The sequence below is a fragment of the Amblyraja radiata genome, chromosome 1 (genome assembly GCF_010909765.2).
Source record: "Amblyraja radiata isolate CabotCenter1 chromosome 1, sAmbRad1.1.pri, whole genome shotgun sequence".
In the NCBI taxonomy this organism is placed as follows: Eukaryota; Metazoa; Chordata; class Chondrichthyes; order Rajiformes; family Rajidae; genus Amblyraja; species Amblyraja radiata.
In genome coordinates, this window is record NC_045956.1 from 184,803,125 (window position 1) to 184,823,124 (window position 20,000).

At 47.5% G+C, this 20,000-nt stretch overlaps 1 protein-coding gene across 1 annotated transcript in view; it reads right to left on the reverse strand.

The window, feature by feature from the left end:
- LOC116987769 (transcription factor COE3-like) overlaps positions 1-20,000 on the reverse strand; it is a 75,635-nt gene that overhangs the window by 42,329 nt on the left and 13,306 nt on the right. The window contains exons 3-4 of the mRNA XM_033044020.1: positions 16,365-16,482; positions 2,593-2,748 (exon numbers count right to left, since the gene is read on the reverse strand). Coding sequence (XP_032899911.1) covers positions 2,593-2,748; positions 16,365-16,482 — 274 coding nt within the window. The remainder of the gene's footprint in view (positions 1-2,592; positions 2,749-16,364; positions 16,483-20,000) is intronic.

The window sequence follows — 20,000 nt, forward strand, 5'->3', positions numbered from 1 at the left end:
TGCTGGATTAGTTTAGAGATACAACACGGAAACAGGCCCTCCGGCCCGCCGAGTCCGTGCCAAACAGTGATCCCCGCACACTAACAGCAAGCAGAAGCGTTATGAGTGTGACATGTGTGGCAAGCCCTGGCAGTACCCAAGCCTGCTGGAGATAGGGCTCTTAAAGATAGCGGAGTCAGGGGATATGGGGGGACTGAGCTATGGGGAGTGTTTGAGCAGGCTAGGACAATTCCTTGGAGAGCAGGAGGATGAGGGGTGAGAGATGTATAAAATCATGAGAGGAAGGGATTGGGTAATAATAATAATAATAAAACATTTTATTTATGGGCGCCTTTCAAGAGTCTCAAGGACACCTTACAAAAATTTAGCCGGTATAGGAAAAACATGTAAGGGGAATGAAATAAATAGTAGAGACATGACTAGTACACAAAGTAAAGACAGAATTCAATACAAAACACAGTATGAGGCAATTAATGCACAGATGAAAAGGGACGGGGACGTGGGGCTAAGGATAGGCAGAGGTGAAGAGATGGGTCTTGAGGCGGGACTGGAAGATGGGGAGGGACACGGAATTGCGGATCAGTTGGGGGAGGGAGTTCCAGAGCCTGGGAGCTGCCCTGGAGAAGGCTCTGTCCCCAAAACTGCGGAGGTTGGACTTGTGGATGGAGAGGAGACCGGCTGATGTGGATCTGAGGGACCGTGAGGGTTGGTAGGGGGAGAGGAGGTCAGTGAGATATGTGGGGGCCAGATGGTGGAGGGCTTTGTAGGTGAGGACCAGGATTTTGTAGGTGATCCGGTGGGAGATGGGAAGCCAGTGAAGTTTTTTGAGGACTGGAGTGATGTGATGCCAGGATTTGGTGTGGGTGATGAGTCGGGCGGCTGCGTTCTGGACCAGTTGGAGTTGGTTGATGCAGGTGGAGCTGATGCCAAGGAGAAGTGAGTTGCAATAGTCCAGTCGGGAGGAGATGAAGGCATGGATGAGTCTTTCAGCAGCAGGCGGTGTGAGAGAGGGTCTGAGTTTGGGTTTGAGTTTGGGTAGATGCACAGAATTAGGCCATTCGGCCCAACGAGTCTACTCCGCCATTCAATCATGGCTGATCTATCTCTCCCTCCTAACCCCATTTAAAACTGCACCAGAGCTCCAGATCGCTCCTAGATATTCTCTTGCCCAGAATTCTTTGGAAGTCATAGGTTCAAGGTGAAGGGGAAAGATGTTGCTGTATGGAATAGAACTTTAAGAGTGTGGAGCGATTGTGATAGGTGATGGTAGATCTGCTTCTGTGGCCGGCACGCGAATAGTCGCCTGCGTTGGGCACCATCTTGGAGGAACACTAAAGTGACTTTGGCCTTCATCAGTCAGAGTATTGAGTATAGAAGTTGGGAGGTCATGTTGCTGTTGTATAAGACGTTGGTGAGACTGCATTTAGAATATTGTGTTCAGTTCTGGGCACCATGTTATAGGTAAGATATTGTCAAACTTGAAAGGGTTTAGAGAAGATTTACGAGGATTATGCCAGGACTAGGGGGTGTGTGAGCTAAACTGAGAGGTTGAGTAGGCTGGGTCTCTATTCCATGGAGCGCAGGAGGATGAGAAGTAATCTTATAGAGGTGTATAAAATCATGAGAGGAATAGATCGGGTAGATGCACAGAGTCTCTTGCCCAGAGTAGGGGAATCGAGGACCAGAGGACGTTCAAGGTGAAGGGGAAAAGAATTAATCGGAATCTGAGGTGTAAATTTTTCACACAGAGGGTGGTGGGTGTATGGAACAAGCTGCCAGAGGAGGTAGTTGAGGCTGGGACTATCCCAACGTTCAAGAAACAGTTGGACAGGTACATGGATATGACAGGTTTGGAGAGATATGGACCAAGTGCAGGCAGGTTGGACTAGTGTAGCTGGGACATGTTGGCCGGTGTGGGCAAGTTGGGCCGAAGGGCCTGTTTCCACACTGTATTACTCTATGACTCTATGGGTTGTGACACTACCTGCCTCAGGGTAATGATGGAATGTGTGCATCCTATTTGAGGAAGGTGGAAACAAAATACTGGAGAAACTCAGCGGGTCAGGCAGCATCTATGGAGAGAAAGAATAGGCGACATTTTTTCAGGAAGGATTTAGTTTAGTTTAGTTTGGAGATACAGCATGACTGCCTTACTCTCTGAGTCTTGCAATGGTTTAGTTCGGAGATACTTGATAGAGGTCTTTAAAATGATGAGAGGGATAGACAGAGTTGACGTGGATAAGCTTTTCCCATTGAGAGTAGGGAAGATTCAAACAAGGGGACATGACTTGTGAATTAAGGGACAGAAGTTTAGGGGTAGCATGAGGGGGAACTTCTTTACTCAGAGAGTGGTAGCTGTGTGGAATGAGCTTCCAGTGGAAGTGGTGGAGGCAGGTTCGATTTTCTCCTTTAAAAATAAATTGGATAGGTGTATGGATGGGAAAGGAATGGAGGGTTATGGTCTGAGTGCAGGTAGATGGGACTAGGTGAGAGTAAGTGTTCGGCACGGACTAGAAGGGCCGAGATGGCCTGTTTCCGTGCTGTAATTGTTATATGGTTATATACAGCGTGGAGACAGGCCCTTCGGCCCACCAGGGACAACACGGGCACCTACCTCACTCCAGACCAGCATGGTTCCGAACACCACCTGCAGACCATCGAAGAAGCTGTCTCCGATGATGATGACAGTGGCTCCTCCCGTGGTCCAACCTTCACTCGGGCTGATGGCTTTGATGCACGGGGTAGCTGCTATGTGAGGGGGGAAAGACACGGCCTTGGTTAGCACCTCCGGAGATATATCAACGGTGACGGTGAGAAGGCAGGGGAATGGGATTAGGTCAGCCACGATAGAAAGGGCGGGGTGGACTCGATGGGCCGAATGGCCCTATTCTACTCCTATAACTGGTCAGCATGAACTCGTTCGCCCACTGCTAATGGGGCTGTCCCACTGTACGAGTTCATTCAAGAGTTCTCCCGAGTTTGCCCTGATTCGAACTCGGAGATTTACGGTAATGGACGCTCGTCGGTACTCGGGGCTCTCGTGGACATTTGTCAACATGTTGAAAAATCTTCACAAGCTTACCGCGTTTCCCGAGTACCTGCCGTTAGCGTTACGAGCCGCTAAGAGACGTCCCCGAGCTCCGACGTACCCGCTACGTACATTCTACGTGCTTACCACGAGTTTGATTTTTTTTTTAAACTCGGGCGAGCTCTTGATTTAGCTCGTACGGTGGGACAGGGCCCTTAACACTCCTGCCTCTCCCAATGCCCTCTCCACCCGATCCCTCATCTCCAGTATCTTCCCAATTAGCACGTTAGAAAGGTTCTGAAGAAGGGTCTCGACCAGAAACGTCACCTATCCCTTCTCTCCAGAGATGCTGCCTGTCCCGCTGAGTTACTCCAGCTTCTTGTGTCACAGCTTTTTGTGTCCATCTTCAGTTTCAATCAGAAGGTAGACAAAAATGCTGGAGCAACTCAGCAGGTGCAGCAGCATCTATGGAGCGAAGGAATAGGTGACGTTTCTGGCCGAAACCCTTCTTCGGTTTCTACACCTCTCATCTGTTTAGTTTAGTTTAGTTTAGAGACATGGCGTTTGACAATGGACAATAGACAAGAGGTGCAGGAGTAGGCCATTCGGCCCTTCGAGCCAGCACCGCCATTCAATGTGATCATGGCTGATCATCCCCAATCAGTACCCCGTTCCTGCCTTCTCCCCATATCCCCTGACTCCGCTATCTTTAAGAGCCCTATCTAGCTCTCTCTTGAAAGCATCCAGAGAACCGGCCTCCACCGCCCTCTGAGGCAGAGAATTCCACAGACTCACCACTCTCTGTGAGAAAAAGTGTTTCCTCGTCTCCGTTCTAAATGGCTTTCTCCTTATTCTTAAACTGTGGCCCCTGGTTCTGGACTCCCCCAACATCGGGAACATGTTTCCTGCCTCTAGCATGTCCAAACCCTTAACAATCTTATATGTTTTAATGAGATATCCTCTCATCCTTCTAAACTCCAGAGTGTACAAGCCCAGCTGCTCCATTCTCTCAGCATATGACAGTCTCGCCATCCCGGGAATTAACCTTGTGAATCTACGCTGCACTCCCTCAATAGTAACACTCCTCTGCTTCCCCTCCCCCAGGGAACAAACCGCTGAAGATGCGGGTGGATGCTCCATTCGTGTCGTGCATCACCAACTACCTGACTGGACGACCACATTGTGTACTGCCCCTCCCACTTAGGAAACCTGAACGGAAACCTCTGGAGACTTTGCGCCCCACCCAAGGTTTCCGTGCGGTTCCCGGAGGTTTTTGTCAGTCTCCCAACCTGCTTCCACTACCTGCAACCTCCGGCAACCACCTGCAACCTCCGGGAACCGCACAGAAACCTTGGGTGGGGCGCAAAGTCTTCAGAGGTTTCCGTTCAGGTTTCCTAAGTGGGACAGGGGCATTAGGGTGCCTGTCTCACTTGGAGATTTTTTCGGCGACTGCTGGCATCATTGACTGAGGTATCGGGTCACCGAACGAAACGAAACGAAACGAAACGAAACGAAACGAAGCGAAGCGAAGCGAAGCGAAGCGAAACGAAGCGAAGCGAACCGAAACGAAACGAAACGAAGCGAAGCGAAGGAAACGAAACGAACGAAACGAAGCGAAACGAAACGAAACGAAACGAAGCGAAACGAAGCGAAACGAAGCGAAGCGAAGCGAAACGAAGCGAAGCGAAACGAAGGGAAGCGAAGCGAAGCTAATCTAAACTAATCGATCTAAACTAATTTAATCTAATCTAAACTAATCTAATCTAATCTAATCTAAACTAATCTAATCTAATCTAAACTAAACTAATCTAATCTAATCTAATCTAAACTAATCTAATCTAATCTAATCTAAACTAAACTAATCTAATCTAATCTAATCTAAACTAATCTAATCTAAACTAATTTAATCTAATCTAAACTAATCTAATCTAATCTAATCTAAACTAATCTAATCTAATCTAAACTAAACTAATCTAATCTAATCTAATCTAAACTAATCTAATCTAAACTAATCTAATCTAATCTAATCTAATCTAATCTAATCTAAACTAATCTAATCTAATCTAATCTAATCTAAACTAAACTAAACTAATCTAAACTAAACTAAACTAAACTAAATCAAATTAAAATGAGCTAAGTTAAATGAAGGAATGAAACAGAACTCTAGCAGAGTGATTGTGTGTGATGGAGAGATGGAGTGAGCATTCTTCCCAGGGTCAATAGACAGAGGATGATGTTACACAGTAGTACCATCGTTGGTGTGCCTTCAGAGCCCTGGGTAATTGAGGAGGCACACTGGCGGCAGCTGGGGAAATTAAGCTCGACTAATTAAGCAAAAACCCGTAATTAAAAATCGGGCGTCAATAATGGTTGAGGGTGAAACTGCCGGAATGTCATAAAAGGCCATCTGGTTCCCCACTGTCCTTCAGGGAAGGAGCTCTGTCGCTCTTATCCGGACCGCAATGTGACTCCGGGACAAAGAATCGGCACGGTAACGTGCCCTTCGGCCCATCGAGTCCCCGCCGACCTATGCAGATCTTTCCGCGCTTGAGAGCACGGTGGCGCAGCGGTAGAGTTGCTGCTTTTATGAATGCTGCTCATATGAAGAAAGACTGGATAGACTCGGCTTGTACTCGCTAGAATTTAGAAGACTGAGGGGGGATCTTATAGAAACGTACAAAATTCTTAAGGGGTTGGACAGGCTAGATGCAGGAAGATTGTTCCCGATGTTGGGGATGTCCAGGACAAGGGGTCACAGTTTAAGGATAAGGGGGGAATCCTTTAGGACCGAGATGAGAAAAACATTTTTCACACAGAGAGTGGTGAATCTGTGGAACTCTCTGCCACAGAAGGTAGTTGAGGCCAGTTCATTGTCTATATTTAAGAGGGAGTTAGATGTGGCCCTTGTGGCTAAAGGGATCAGGGGGTATGGAGAGAAGGCAGGTACAGGATACTGAGTTGGATGATCAGCCATGATCATATTGAATGGCGGTGCAGGCTCGAAGGGCCGAATGGCCTACTCCTGCACCTATTTTCTATGTTTCTATGTTTTACCGTGCCAGAGACCCCAGGTCCCGGGTTCGACGCTGACTACGGGCGCTGTCCGTACGTTCTCCCCGTGACCTGCGTGGGTTTTCGCCAGGATCTTCGGGTTTCCTCCCACACTCCAAAGACGTGGGAGGCGTTTGTAGGTTAATTGGCTTGGTGTAAATGAAAGAATTGACCCGAGTGGGTGTGGGCTAGTGTGAGTGCGCGGGGATCGCTGGTCGGCGCGGACTCGGTGGGCCGAAGGGCCTGTTTCAGCGCTGTATCTCCAAACTAAACTAAATGTCTTTCCTTAAACAGTGTGACCACAATTGAACACAGAACTCTAAATATGGTCTCACCAATGTCTTTACACCTGTAGCCAACATCAGTGCCATCCAATCCTTGAAATCTGTAGTCATAGACAATAGGCAATAGACAATAGGTGCAGGAGTAGGCCATTCGGCCCTTCAAGCCAGCACCGCCATTCAATGTGATCATGGCTGATCATCCACAATCAGTACCCCGTTCCTGCCTTCTCCCCATATCCCCTGACTTCTCTATCTTCAAGAGCCCTATCTAGCTCTCTCTTGAAAGTATCCAGAGAACCAGCCTCCACTGCCCTCTGAGGCAGAGAATTCCACAGACTCACAACCCTCTGTGTGAAAACGTGTTTCCTCGTCTCCGTTCTAAATGGCTTACCCCTTATTCTTAAACTGTGGCCCCTGGTTCTGGACTCCCCCAACATCGGGAACATGTTTCCTGCCTCTAGCGTGTCCAAGCCCTTAACAATCTTATATGTTTCAATGAGATGCCCTCTCATCCTTCTAAACTCCAGAGTGTACAAGCCCAGCCGCTCCATTCTCTCAGCATATGACAGTCCCGCCATCCCGGGAATTAACCTTGTAAACCTACGCTGCACTCCCTCAATAGCAAGAATATCCTTCCTCAAAATAGTGGGCCAAAACTGCACCCTTGCTTTCTGTACACCGTAAATGGTTCGATTGTAACTCTGCATTGTCTTTCCCCTGGCTGGTTAGCACAGAACAAAGGGTCGGCACGGTGGCGCAGCGATAGAGTTGCTGCCTCACAGCGTCGGAGACCCGGGTTCAATCCCGACTACGGGTGCTGTCTGTACGGAGTTTGTACGTTCTCCTCTGCGCGTGGGTTTTCTCCGGGATCTTCGGTTTCCTCCCCACACTCCAAAGACGTGCAGGTTTGTAGCTTAATTGGCTTGGTGTAAATGTAAATTGTCCCTGGTGTGTGCGGAGGACTGCGTTAGTGTGCGGGGATCGCTGGTCGGCGCGGACACGGTGAGCGCTGTATTTCTGGGCTACACCAAGCTCAAAGCTGTTCACTATGCCTCGGTGCATGTGACAATAAACTAATCCCAGTGTCATTGGGCAACCTTGATGGTCTTGCCAACCAATCCTTAAAACAAAATTCATCTTCCAAAACACTCGTACTTCCAAGTGAACCCATTATGCCACTAGTGCAAGGCCTGCGGGCTAAAGATTCTGTAACGTCACCAGGGAACAGAGTCCCCAATGCTGCTTAATTTGTTTATTGATTCTAACTGAGCATCTAACTGGTAAATCCACACCTTGCCTGCATTCGTTTTATTCCGCCTTGCTTTGACATTTGCTTTCGTTAATTGGATAGCGAGGTTTTCCCCGAGGGCAGATAGTTTCTAGTGCTCAGCCCTCACCTCTCGTTCTCCCCCCCCCCCCTCCCTCTCTCTCTCTCTCTCTCGCTCTCTCTCTGTCTCTCTCTCGCTCTATCTTGGCGAGGTGAAATTATGCCTTCCAAAAAAACACAGCAGACACCCTTCCCGAAAGTAAGCATGCAGGTACAGCAGGCAGTGAAGAAAGCGAATGGCATGTTCGCCTTTATAACAAGAGGAATCGAATATAGGAGTAAAGAGGTCCTTCTGCAGTTGTACAGAGCCCTAGTGAGACCACACCTGGAGTATTGTGTGCAATTTTGGTCCCCTAATATGAGGAAGGACATTCTTGCTATTGAGGGAGTGCAGCGTAGGTTTGCAAGGTTAATTCCCGGGATGGCGGGACTGTCATATGCTGAGAGAATGGAGCAGCTGGGCTTGTACACTCTGGAGTTTAGAAGGATGAGAGGGTATCTCATTGAAACATATAAGATTGTTAAGGGCTTGGACACACTAGAGGCAGGAAACGTGTTCCCGATGTTGGGGGAGTCCAGAACCAGGGGCCACAGTTTAAGAATAAGGGGTAAGCCATTTAGAACGGAAACAAGGAAACACTTTTTCTCACAGAGAGTGGCGAGTGTGGAATTCTCTGCCTCAGAGGGTGGTGGAGGCAGGTTCTCTGAATGCTTTAAAGAGAGAGCTAGATAGGGCTCTTAAAAATAGCGGAGTCAGGGGATAGGGGCAGAAGGCAGGAACGGGGTACTGATTGTGGATGATCAGCCATGATCACATTGAATGGCGGTGCTGGCTCGAAGGGCCAAATGGCCTATCTAGCTCTCTCTTGAAAGAGAGAACCTGCCTGAGGCAGAGAATTCCCCCAACATCGGGAACATGTTTCCTGCCTCTAGCGTGTCCAAGCCCTTTACAATCTTATATGTTTCAATGAGATATCCTCTCATCCTTCTAAACTCCAGAGTGTACAAGCCCAGCCGCTCCATTCTCTCAGCATATGACAGTCCCGCCATCCCGGGAATTAACCTTGTAAACCTACGCTGCACTCCCTCAATAGCAAGAATGTCCTTCCTCATATTAGGTAGTTAGCTAGCAGGGATCGCTGGTCGGGCCGAAGGGCCGGTTTCTGCGCAGTATCTCCAGACTAAACTACACGAAGCATGCTAGGGGACTGGTTCAGCACATAACAGAACAGATGGCAGAGTTAGAGTGAAACTTTATATCCTCTTAGAGACTCCGGCAGATGCCATCTGGCCAGTGTAATAGGAAACAGGGTGTACAGACACAAGGAGTCATTACTGCCGATTCCCAAATAACGTTACGCATGAACATCAGCTTGTCACGAGCAAGTAAATGCCGCTTTTAATGTCAGATAAATAAAACCTATTACCCGCGTAAATCAAGGCTTATGGGGTTCCTGCTGTAGAAAAGACACTGAGGTAATAGAGAAGACAAGATCTTACACAATCAGATTTAAGGGCCTGTCCCACTGTACGAGTTAATTCAAGAGCTCTCCCGAGTTTCCCCTGATTCGAACTCGGAGAATTACGGTAATGGCCGCTCGTCGGTACTCGGGGCTCTCGTGGACATTTTTCAACATGTTGAAAAATCTTCACGAGTCTTCACGAGCTTACCACGTTACCCAAGTACCTGCCGTTAGCGTTACGAGCCGCTAAGAGACGTCCCCGAGCTCCGACGTACCCGCTACGTACATTCTACGTGCTTCCCACGAGTTTGATTTTTTTTAACTCGAGAGAGCTCTTGAATGAACTCGTACAGTGGGACAGGCCCTATTGTCATAGGCCCGTATTCTACTTAAACCTACCAACAGCTGGTTTAACTCTGCAATTGAGACCCAACGGCGGGTTTAAATCCCTGATTTAAAGTCTAAAGTCTAAGTTGTCTTTCTACTAATCACCAAAGCTTAGATTGACCTTAGACCAGAGTCTAACGCCGCAAAATTTAGGCTCAGCAGGGGGCAGGTTTAAGGAAGGTTTAGCTCGCTACGGAGAGAAAAAATGGCTGACGAGCTGGAAGCACTGGGGAGAGAAGAACGATTTGATGAGATCGAAGGGATTACCTACAAGCTGGGAGACTGGAGAATCATAGAAACATAGACAATAGGTGCAGGAGTAGGCCATTCGGCCCTTCGAGCCTGCACCGCCATTCAATATGATCATGGCTGATCATCCAACTCAGTATCCTGTACCTGCCTTCTCTCCATACCCCCTGATCCCTTTAGCCACAAGGGCCACATCTAACTCCCTCTTAATTATAGCCAATGAACTAGCCCCAACTACCTTCTGTGGCAGGGAGTTCCACAGATTCACCACTCTCTGTGTGAAAAATGTTTTTCTCATCTCGGTTTTAAAGGATTTCCCCCTTATACTTAAACTGTGACCCCTTGTTCTGGACTTCCCCAACATCGGGAACAATCTTCCTGCATCTAGCCTGTCCAACCCCTTAAGAATTTTGTACGTTTCTATAAGATCCCCCCTCAATCTTCTAAATTCTAGCGAGTACAAGCCGAGTCTATCCAGTCTTTCTTCATATGAAAGTCCTGACATCCGAGGAATCAGTCTGGTGAACCTTCTCTGTACTCCCTCTATGGCAAGAATGTCTTTCCTCAGATTTGGAGACCAAAACTGTACGCAATACTCCAGGTGTGGTCTCACCAAGACCCTGTATAACTGCAGTAGAACCTCCCTGCTCCTATACTCAAATCCTTTTGCTATGAATCATGTCGCCGACTACGCTAATCCTTTCTTGAGGTGTCCGCATCATCATCGAATGGCTTTATGATCTGTAAGAAATCGTGGGGGAGCGGATCGCTGATAAGCATACACATGGGTGATGGGTTGGGAGACGGTGGGCCTCCACCCGTTTGCCTCACGCTCTTCTTGTGAGAAGACCACTCTACCTTCGCTTGCAACTTCATTCTCTTCCATTGCTCACGAAGGTCACGAAGATCTCTACCAAACCGCGACTGGAATTGCGAATAAATCGCATCCCACGCCTTGTTCTTTACAATTGTTGCCTGTTAATTGCACCTCTTTTCCTCGATAATTGTAATTTTATCGGCTCGTAACGTCAGGAGAAATTCTTTCTCGCTGGCGTCCCAGTTTCCTTTCCGCTGTTTCTTTTTGTCAGCCATGTTGAAGTTGTCGTCTGCTCGTGCTTCTGTTATTGCATTGCACATGTGCAGTACAAGCAGACGTCGTCAGTCACCATGGCAACTAAAACGCGGCCTAACTTTAGACTCAGCCAAAACCAAAGTCTAAAGTTAGACTCGCCTTGGACTTCAGTCTAACTAAACCTCGCTACCAGAATACCAAATTTTTCTTAAACCGAGCATCGGATTTAGTTAGACCGAGCGGCAGGTTTAAGGTGAGTTTCAGGAGAATTTATAACAAGAGGAATCGAATATAGGAGCAAAGAGGTCCTTCTGCAGTTGGACAGGGCCCTAGTGAGATCACACCTGGAGTATTGTGTGCAGTTTTGGTCCCCTACTTTGAGGAATTAGGACATTCTTGATATTGAGGGAGTGCAGCGTAGGTTTATAAGGTTAATTCCCGGGATGGCGGGACTGTCATATGCTGAGAGAATGGAGCGGCTGGACTTGTACACTCTGGAGTTTAGAAGGATGAGAGGGTATCTCATTGAAACATATAAAATTGTTAAGGGCTTGGACTCGCTAGAGGCAGGAAACATGTTCCCGATGTTGGGGGAGTCCAGAATGACCTACCCCTCATTCTTAAACTGTGTGGCCCCTGGTTCTGGACTCCCCCAACATCGGGACCATGTTTCCTGCCTCTAGCGTGTCCAATCCCTTAATAATCCTATATGTTTCAATGAGATATCCTCTCATCCTTCTAAATTCCAGAGTGTACAAGCCCAGCTGCTCCATTCTTTCCACATATGACAGTCCAGCCATCCCGGAAATTAACCTCGTGAACCTATGCTGCACTCCCTCAATAGGAAGAATATCCTTTCTCAAATTTGGAGACCAAAACTGCACACAATACACCAGGTGTGGTCTCACCAGGGACCTCTTTGCTCCTATACTCAACTCCTCATGTTATGAAGGCCAACATGCCATTCGCTTTCTTCACTGCCTGCTGTACCTGCATGCTCACTTTCATTGACTGATGAACAAGGACCCCCAGATTCCGCTGTACATCCCCTTTCCTTAACTTGACACCATTCAGATGATAATCTGCCTTCCTGTTCTTGCCACCAAAGTGGATAACCTCACATTTATCCACATTAAACTGCATCTGCCATGCATCCGCCCACTCCCCCAACCTGTCCAAGTCACCCAGCATTCTCATAGCATTCTCTTCACAGTTCACACTGCCACCCAGCTTTGTGTAATCTGCAAATGTGCTAATGTTACTTTGAATCCCTTCATCTAAATCATTAATATATATTGTAAATAGCTGCGGTCCCAGCACCGAGCCTTGCGGTACCCCACTTGTCACTGCCTGCCATTCTGAAAGGGACCCGTTAACCCCTACTCTTTGTTTCCTGTCTGCCAACCAATATTCTATCCATGTCAGCACTCTACCCCCAATACCATGTGCCCTAATTTTTCCCACTAATCTCCTATGTGGGACCTTATCAAATGCTTTCTGAAAGTCCAGGTACACTACATCCACTGGCTCTCCCTTATCCATTTTCCTAGTTACATCCTCAAAAAATTCCAGAAGATTATTCAAGCATGATTTCCCCTTTGTAAATCCATGCTGACTCGAACCGATCCTGTTACTGCTATCCACATGTTCGGCTATCTCATCTTTTATAATTGACTCCAGCATCTTCCCCACCACCGATGTCAGGCTAACTGGTCTATAATTCCCTGTTTTCTCTCTCCCGCCTTTCTTAAAAAGTGGGATAACATTAGCTACCCTCCAATCCACAGGAACTGATCCTGAGTCTATAGAACATGTGACAATAAGTTTAACTAAACTGTTCTCTGCCGTGCTTCAGGAGAGAGCAGTCCAGTTCAGTTGAGTTTATTGTCACGTGTACCGAGGTACAGTGAAAAGCTTTTTGTTGCGTGCTAACCAGTCAGCGGAAAGACAATACATGATTGCAATCGATACATTTACAGTGTATAGATACATGATAATAGAATAACGTTTAGTGGTGCAAGGTAGAGCCAGCAAAGTCCGATCAAGGATAGTCCGTGGACCATCAATGAGGTAGATAGTAGCTCAGCGCTGCTCTCTGGTTGTGGTAGGATGGTTCAGTTGCCTGATAACAGCTGGGAAGAAACTGTCCCTGAATCTGGAGGTGTGCGTTTTCATATTTCTGAGCTTCTTGCAGCTGGGACAAGGGAGAAGAGGGAGTGGCCGGGGTGCGACTGGTCCTTGATGATGCTGCTGGCCTTGCCGAGGCAGCGTGAGGTGTAGATGGAGTCAATGGAAGGGAGGTTGGATTGTGTGATGGTCTGGGCTGCGTCCACAATTTGTTGCAATTTATTGCGGCCTTGGATGGAGCTGTTCCCAAACCGTGCTGTGATGCATCTAAAGAAGGGTCTCAACCCGAAACGTCACCCATTCCTTCTTTTTGTCCATGAGGAGTAACAGCTAAAAACAGCTTTTTTTCCACGAGTAGTAGCTCTACTCAATAACCAAAAATCTGTAGCCTCCTTTTGTTCTGGTAATTTATTTAATTCCCATGTTTAATCAATAATGTTTTATTATTAATGTCTAATGTATTATGTGTCATTCTTAACTGTCACTGTATGTCATGTTGTCACTTGCGGGCGGAGCACCAACGCAAATTCCTTGTATGGGAAACATAGAACCATAGAAACATAGACAATAGGTGCAGGAGGAGGCCATTCGTCCCTTCGAGCCAGCACCGCCATTCAATGTGATCATGGCTGATCGTCCCCTATCAATAACCCGTGCCTGCCTTCTCCCCCATATCCCTTGACTCCACTAGCCCCTAGAGCTCTATCTAACTCTCTCTTAAATCCATCCAGTGATTTGGCCTCCACTGCCCTCGGTGGCAGGGAATTCCATAAATTCACAACTCTCTGGGTGAAAAAGTTCAAATGACCTCCCCTTTATTCTAAGACTGTGGCCCCTGGTTCAGGACTCGCCCAACATTGGGAACATCTCTCCTGCATCTAGCTTGTCCAGTTCTTTTATAATTTTATATGTTTCTATAAGATACCCCCTCATCCTTCTAAACTCCAATACTTGGCCAATAAACTTATTCATTCATTCATTATTCATTCATTCAATCATTCATTCATTCATTCATTCATTCATTCATTCATTCATTCATTCATTCATTCATTCATTCTCCGGAGATGCTGCCTGTACCACTGAGTTGCTCCAGCTTTTTGTGCCTGTGCATCCTGTTAAAATGTTTTTTTCCAAGGAATGTGCACTTCAGGCTTCCCCGCTGATCCCTCCCACACTGGAACTGTGACAGCGCTCGGCGTGAAGCTGTTTTTTTATTTTCCCCCACACACGGCGTGAGACTCTTGGCAAGCGCTTGTCTCCCTGACTCCTCGATGCGGAGGAGAGCCTGCGTTCATCACAGCCGTGAAAACTAAGTGCCTGGCGGCAGAATAACACCAGCGCTGGCATCAACCGCTGTTGGGTAAACAATCTGATGCCTCTTCTCACTCCTCAACTGTTCCACCCACTTCTTAAGAGCTCTCTCAGACGCCTTCTGTGCACCTGTCTGTGTGTGTGTGCGGGTGTGCTCGCATTTCAGACAGACGAGGATTTCAGTATAGGAGTAAAGAGGTTCTTCTGCAGTTGCATAGGGCTCTGGTGAGACCACATCTGGAGTATTGTGTACAGTTTTGGTCTCCTAATTTGAGGAAGGACATCCTTATGATTGAGGCAGTGCAGCGTAGGTTCACGAGATTGATCCCTGGGATGGCGGGACTGTCATATGAGGAAAGATTGAAAAGACTAGGCTTGTATTCACTGGAGTTTAGAAGGATGAGGGGGTATCTTATAGAAACATATACAATTATAAAAGGACTGGACAAGCTAGATGCAGGAAAAATGTTCCCAATGTTGGGCGAGTCCAGAACCAGGGGCCACAGTCTTAGAATAAAGGGGAGGCCATTTATGACTGAGGTGAGAAAAAACTTTTTCACCCAGAGAGTTGTGAATTTGTGGAATTCCCTGCCACAGAGGGCAGTGGAGGCCAAGTCACTGGATGGATTTAAATTAAATTAAATTAAATTTCTTTATTTATATAGCGCATTTTTAGTCAACTTGCATTGACCCCAAAGTGCTTCACACAATTACTTCCATACAGACAGGCAAAGGTGGGTGAAATGTCTTGCCCAAGGACACACACAGGCAAAGGTGGGTGAAGTGTCTTGCCCAAGGACACAACGACAGTATGCACTCCAAGCGGGATTCGAACCAGCTACCTTCCAGTTGCCAGCCAAACACTTAGCCCATTGTGCCATCTGTCGTCTAAGAGAGAGTTAGATAGAGCTCTAGGGGCTAGTGGAGTCAAGGGATATGGGGAGAAGGCAGGCACGGGTTATTGATAGGGGACGATCAGCCATGATCACAATGAATGGCGGTGCTGGCTCGAAGGGCCGAATGGCCTCCTCCTGCACCTATTTTCTATGTTTCTATGTTTCTACGACACAACTCAGGGACTCAGGTCACGTCAATACACAATAGCCAATAGACAATAGGTGCAGGAGTAGGCCATTCGGCCCTTCCTCTGGTTCTTGATTCTCTTGCTCTGAATAATCCATATAACCGTGTGGCCCACCGTATGTTAACCCATCAGTTGTTAACCCACTCACTCCTGGGATCATTCGTGTAAAGAATGGAGCAGGCCCCACAAACCTCTCTTCCAGTGAAGTGACAGTGGTGGAAAGGTCAGTGATGGAAAGGTCAGGGAGTGTTATCTCTACAGAGCTAAGGCTCGTCTGACAATAGACAATAGACAATAGGTGCAGGAGGAGGCCATTCGACCCTTCAAGCCAGCACCATTCAATGTGATCATGGCTGATCATCCCCAATCAGTACCCCGTTCCTGCCATCTCCCCATATCCCCTGACTCCACTATTTTTAAGAGCCCTATCTAGCTCTCTCTTGAAAGTTTCCAGAGAACCTGCCTCCACCGCCCTCTGAGGCAGAGAATTCCACAGACTCACCACTCTCTGTGAGAAAAAGTGTTTCCTCGTCTCCGTTCTAAATGGCTTACTCCTTATTCTTAAACTGTGGCCCCTGGTTCTGGACTCCCCCAACATCGGGAACATGTTTCCTGCCTCTAGCGTGTCCAAGCCCTTAACAATCTTATATGTTTCAATGAGATACCCTCTCATCCTTCTAAACTCCAGAGTGTACAAGCCCAGCTGCTCCATTCTCTCAGCATATGACAGTCCCGCCATCCCGGGAATTAACCTTGTAAACCTACGCTGCACTCCCTCAATAGCAAGAATGTCCTTCCTGAAATTAGGGGACCAAAACTGCACACAATACTCCAGGTGTGGTCTCACTCGGGCTCTGACCCAAGCGAGTGAGGGGTAGCCATGGCAATGGAAAGTCCAGGGAGGGTTACCTGTACAGGGGGCTGGAGAGCCGAGACTGGCCTGGCCTGGCCAAGCGAGTGAGTGTGACCCGTTGGACCTACCTTCACAGGGGTCCAGCCTCCGGGCCTTGCGGCCGTGCTTGGAGTTGTTGTGGATGAACATGTTGTCAGACACAGCCAGCACATGGCCGTCAACGTTGATGGTCGTGCAGATGACCACCTGGAAGGAGAGAGCGGACCACCGTGAGTCAAGCTTGGCACTTGCATCAAAAGGAAGAACGTAGACAATAGACAGTAGACAATAGGTGCAGGAGTAGGCCATTCGGCCCTTCGAGCCAGCACCGCCAACTTACAGCACCTAGGATCATACGCTTGTGGGCGGCACCGAGGTAGAGTTGCTGGCTCACGGCGCCAGAGGCCCGGGTTCGATCCCGACCAGGGGGCGCTGTCCGCACACAGTTTGCACGTTCTCCCCGTGACCTGCGTGGGTTTTCTCCGGTTTCCCCCCACACTCCAATAACGTACAGGTTAATTGGCTTCAGTAAAAATTGTAAAGTCGACTCCGCCATTCAATCATGGCTGATCTATCTCTCCCTCTCAACCCCATTCTCCTGCCTTCTCCCCGTAACATCTGACACCCGCACTAATCAAGAATCCATCTATCAAGGGCGGCACAGTGATGGAGCAATCGAGCTGCTGCCTAACGGGTTCAAACCTGACTACGGGTGCTGTCTGTACGGAGTTTGCACGTTCTCCCCGTGACTTGCGTGAGTGTGCTCACACACTCCAAAGGCGTGCAGATCTGTAGGTTAATTGGCTTGGTAAAAATGGCCCCAGTGCATGTAGGATGGTGTTAGTGTGTGAGGATCGCTGGTCAGCATGGAATCGGTGGGCTGAAGGGCCCGTTTCCGTGCTGGATCTCGAAACTAAATATCTAGGATAGACGTCAAAAGGTGGAGTAACTCAGCGGATAGACAGCATGTCTGGAGAGAAGGAATGGGTGACGTGTTGGCCCTTTGTGATATGGGGAGAAGGCAGGCGCGGGTTATTGATAGGAGACGATCAGCCATAATCACAATGAATGGCGGTGCTGGCTCGAAGGGCCGAATGGCCTCCTCCTGCACCTATTTTCTATGTTTCTATGTTTCATCCCTTACAGGCACGGCCCCACTTCCGACATTATTTTCCCGACTTTGAGAATCGGTGAAAGCAACACAGATATGAAATGGTTTTTTTCTCCGATTTGCGACAGAGTCGGGAAGCTGGAAAAATTGTGCCGGGAATGTGTAGGAAGGAACTGCAGATGCCGGTTTACACCGAAGACAGACACAAAATGCTGGAGTAACTCGGCTGGACAGGCGGCAACCCCGGAGAGAAGGAGTGGGTGACGTTTCGGGTCGAGACCCTTCTTCAGACTGAGAGTCAGGGGAGAGGGCGACACAGAGATGTGGAAGTGTAAGGTGTGAAAATGAGAGATCAAAGCAGATGACGGCAAGTAAATGTAGAATGGTTCATTGTTAGCTGAGGGGAAGGTGACAACGTGGCACACAGTCAGTAATATTTAATCAGGAGGACAGTGAAACTAGTCGGGGAACTAGGATGGGGGTGGGAAAGCAAGGGTTACTTGAAGTGAGAGAAGTCATTATTCATACCAAAGAACCTATAGCGGAACAAGATAGACCACCCCTGCTAAATGCAATGGGCTGACGTGTAGTACGCAACGGAGCGGAATGTGGGCCTTTTTTTCATCCATTTCAGTAACCGGACCCGACCCGACCCGACCCGACCCAGCCCGACCCGCAGTGTAATCAACGTTGCGGGGGAACAGTTTATATTAATACATTATAATTCTGAAAATGAGGAGAAGATTTTTACCAAATAACTTTTATTTTTACGAGGATGTTTCCGTAACCGGCTTCCGGCCCCGCACTAGTATCTTTGCTCCGCTACGGGATCTTTGGTGGGGAGACGGAAGCCGGTTACGGAAATGGGGCCGAAAAGTATTTTTCGTCGAGTGGTCTATCTTGCTCGCTATAGGATCTTTGCTACATACCATAGGTTGTCAGCTCGACGTTCCTCATTTGGGATCTGAGATGAGGAAAAACGTTTTCACCCAGAGAGTTGTGAAGCTGCGGAATTCTCTGTCACAGAAGGCAGTGGAGGCCGGTTCTCTGGATGTTTTCAAGATTTAGGGAGAGCTCTTAGGGCTATGATCATATTGAATGATGGTGCTGGCTCGAAGGGCCGAATGGCCTACTCCTGCACATAGTTTCTATGTTTCTATGTTTCGGGTTTGAGACCCTTCTTCAGACGCTAACAGTGTTGTACATCCAGATTTAGGGACAGTTTCTTCCCTACAGCCATTAGGATTATTAAACACCACAACCCCCTAATAAGCTCAGAACCACATAGACTATTATTGTAATTATCATATAACCATATAACCATATAACAATTGCAGCACGGAAACAGGCCATCTCGGCCCTTCTAGTCCGTGCCGAACACTTGCTCTCACCTAGTCCCATCTACCTGCACTCAGACCATAACCCTCCATTCCTTTCCCGTCCATATACCTATCCAATTTATTTTTAAATGATAAAATCGAACCTGCCTCCACCACCTTCACTGGAAGCTCATTCCACACAGCTACCACTCTCTGAGTAAAGAAGTTCCCCCTCATGTTACCCCTAAACTTCTGTCCCTTAATCTCAAATCATGTCCTCTTGTTTGAATCTTCCCTACTATCAATGGGAAAAGCTTATCCACGTCAACTCTGTCTATCCCTCTCATCATTTTAAAGACCTCTATCAAGTCCCCCCTTAACCTTCTGCGCTCCAAAGAATAAAGACCTAACTTGTTCAACCTTTCTCTGTAACTTAGTTGCTGAAACCCAGGCAACATTCTAGTAAATCTCGTCTGTACATTATTATCACACTACTATAGTTTGTTTGTTTTTTATATGTATGAATGTGTGTATGAATATATAGTTCACAAGTACACATGCAAGGAATAGATTGGGTAGATGCACAGAGTCTCTTGCCACAAGTTCCCAGGTTCACAAGGTATAGGAGTAGAATTAGGCCATTTGGCCCTTCGAGTCCACTCCGCCATTCAATGTTTACAGAGTCACAGTTTAAGGATAAGGGGGAAGTCTTTTAGGACCGAGATGAGGAAAACATATTTCACACAGAGAGTGGTGAATCTGTGGAATTCTCTGCCACGGAAGGTAGTTGAGGCCACAGTTCATTGGCTATATTTAAGAGGGAGTTAGATGTGGCCCTTGTGGCTAAAGGGATCAGGGGAGAGAAGGCAGGTACAGGATACTGAGTTGGATGATCAGCCATGATCATATTGAATGGCGGTGCAGGCTCGAAGGGCTGAATGGCCTACTCCTGCACCTATTTTCTATGTTTCTATGGTTCAATCATGGCTGATCTCAGCCTCCTAATCCCATTTTCCTGCCTTCTCCCCATAACCCTAGACACCCGATTTATATATATATATATATATGTGTATATATGTGCTTGTGTGCATATACAATATATATTGGATAGACTCGGCTTGTACTCGCTAGAATTTAGAAGATTGAGGGTGGGTCTTATAGAAACTTACAACATTCTTAAGAGGTTGGACTATATGTGCGTATGTGAGTATGTGTGTATATTATATACGCACTGAACTTATTTTCTCATTGATTACATTGTTTGCAGTGTACTATGTTGACATATTGTGTTGTGC